Source organism: Nematolebias whitei, chromosome 6 (assembly GCF_014905685.2).
Source record: "Nematolebias whitei isolate Nwh7 chromosome 6, NemWhi1, whole genome shotgun sequence".
In the NCBI taxonomy this organism is placed as follows: Eukaryota; Metazoa; Chordata; class Actinopteri; order Cyprinodontiformes; family Rivulidae; genus Nematolebias; species Nematolebias whitei.
The window spans coordinates 50591161-50593854 of NC_056503.1; the positions used below are offsets into that span (position 1 = coordinate 50591161).

The following is a 2694-nucleotide window of genomic DNA, read 5'->3' on the forward strand; positions in this document are numbered from 1 at the left end:
TCCCAAATGAGAAACACATACAGTATGTACTTCAGAGTACTCGTCCCGTGTGTGTGCTGTGACTGGTATAAACCTGCGTACCGTTACGCCCTGAGTGGCAGAACAAACTGTCCGTCTGTATCAGCACAGATGTGACGACGAACGTTTCGTTCGATTCTAAATACTTTATTAAATTAAATGTTGTTGCATGAACTCATCAAACTTTTCTTTGTTTGACGTTAAACTGCAAGAGAAAAAGTTTCAAACTGCTGAATCAACTATTTAACTCAAAGCCCAGTGTAATACTGAATTAAAAACGTACAGTTACCATTTTCTGACATGTGTTGACATGCGTGTGCCTGTGTGTATGTGTGTGTGTGTACTTTGCCAGGGTGTGAGACCTTTGGCCATAAAATATGTTTTTCTCTTGCAGTATCTGTCTCTCTCCGTAGGCTTCTGCTGGAGATGTGAGCCTTTTGTAAACACACTGAACTAAAACTCTGAATGGGGAAACCAGTGGAGTAATTTTGTTATTTTAAGTTACTTCTTGTTTTCTCTCTGTTTTGTTCACTTGTTTGTTAAATTACTACGTAGTATTCATAAAGTGCATTTCTGTAAAAACACGTATAATCCAAATAAAATGATGTAGATTTCCTATTCATAGCTAGTTTAGTTGTAATTATAATGACGGTAGTCTTGCTGGTTGTGTAGCATGTTGTTTGTTGTTCTTGTCCATTTTAAAACTACGCAGCGCCGTCATAGTGACTCTGAGCCTACCTTGTTTAATTATGTTGTAATTCCAGTTAATTTAGTCGAGACAACGTTAAATATGAAGCGGTACGTCCGTGTGCTGCCCAGTCATTCTGGGGTTGTAACGGTTGCTCTCTTCAACTTGCAGGTGTTACTGTGGAACATGGATAAGTACACGTTGATACGGAGGCTGGAGGGACACCACAACGATGTGGTGTCCTGTGACTTTTCACCAGATGGGGCGCTGTTGGCCACCGCCTCCTACGACACTCGAGTGATTGTGTGGGACCACCACAAGGCCACGGTCCTCCTGGAGCTGGGGTGAGACATTACCTGGCAACCGAACCCTAACTGGGGCTTTAATGGAGTTTTATCTGCTTCTTAGGAAAAGTCTACACAAAGGATTTTACAAAATAAAGAAGCTAAATAAAAAACAGCAGCTGTAAAAATATTACATTGAAACGAGGACTCGGCCCGTTTGTTCTGAAGCTTCGACCGTGTCCTTCAGAGGCAGCTCAGTAAATGCACCTGCTCTGACCACCAACACCTCCGTGCTGTAAGGTCTAACACTAAGGAGGACACGTCTTGGAGACCACAGGACAGGGCTGGGTTTTAAAACGTGTCCCAGAACCGTGAAGATCCCACAGAGATCCATTATTAGGAAGTGGAAGGATGATGTCGCCACAGCACACCTGCCAGCAGCTTGTTGGACGGCAGTGATGAGAGAAGCGTCCAGGAGGCCACAGATGACCTGGATGGATCTGCACAGAAGAGTCTGACACGTTCCACACCGCAGTCTGGAGACAAACTCCTCTCATGCTGACGTCAACATTTAACCAGTTGTTGTCAAATAGATTCTGCACAGTCTCATGCAATATGTTGTGACATGAGTCCCAGCTTGGACCACACCAACTTTAGCTCCACATCATTCCAGAAGTCAGTCAGGTCTAGATGTTCACCCACTGACTGGTTCCTGAAGTTTCATTCAGCTCCAACCACTGGCTGGTTCCAGATGTTCTGTTCATGCTGCTCACCATAAAACCACGTTTGCTTGTGGCTGGAGACCAGGAGACGGCCTGGACTCTGTGCTCCGACCAGACACGGAGGCAGCATCTCCACTGAGGGGCCAAGACCTGCAGTGAAGCATGGTGGGGGCCGCAGCATGTACCAGTAGATGAGCACACACCACCTGTCAGTTTTATACTTTGAAACATTATTAATCTGGAGTATTTTAACATATTTATTACTTATAATGAAATCAAATATTTAAACTAAAGAAATAAGAGCAAGGTGTTTCCCACAGAAGATCTGTTCCAGCTGTTGAGTCAACATGAAGTGTCGAGTTTTAAATTATGGAGCACGTCAAATTATGGAGCACATGCATGTATGTTTCAGGTCAATAGAAAACTAGATGATGTCCCTCAGAATGAGTTTGAAGGACAAGAAGAAGATCGAGGCTCCTTCAGTGTCCACCGGAGTAAAGACATGTCCACACAGTGGACATTTAAAGCGTCATCTGACTAAGGGTGTTAATCTGGTCAAAATAAACGTTTCGTTTATCCGTTGGGATTAATCTTGATTCAGTTTTTATGTGGTGACGAGCTCGGACCGGATCAGAACCAGCTGCTGCCGCAGACAGAAGTGCAGCAGAACACGGTGCTCCATGTCCTCGTGCTCTTTCTGACCTGCTGTCTTCCTTCTCCAGACATCTCTTCCCCCCTCCTTCACCCATTTTTGCTGGAGGGGCCAATGACCGCTGGGTTCGCTCCGTGACTTTCTTCCCTGATGGACGCCACATCGCCAGCGTTACCGATGACAGGTGGGACCCAGCAGATCCAGACCAGGACTGTCTCATGGTTTCTCTGCTGTCTTTGGTTTGTCTCCTTGCTGCTTGTTTGATCATCCGAAGTCATACCTGTCTGTTGGTTCACATCTGAAACCTGGATCTGTTGGTTCACATCTGAA

The 2694-nt window shown here is 45.1% G+C and overlaps 1 protein-coding gene across 1 annotated transcript in view; it reads left to right on the top strand.

The window, feature by feature from the left end:
• Nucleotides 1–2548, top strand: part of wsb1 (WD repeat and SOCS box containing 1) — a gene marked incomplete at its 3' end in the record, with an annotated part of 12450 nt that extends 9902 nt beyond the window's left edge. The window contains 2 exon segments of the mRNA XM_037678409.1: nt 878–1050; nt 2435–2548. Of these exon segments, the coding sequence (XP_037534337.1) occupies nt 878–1050; nt 2435–2548 (287 nt within the window).
• Nucleotides 2549–2694: the final 146 nt, after the last annotated feature.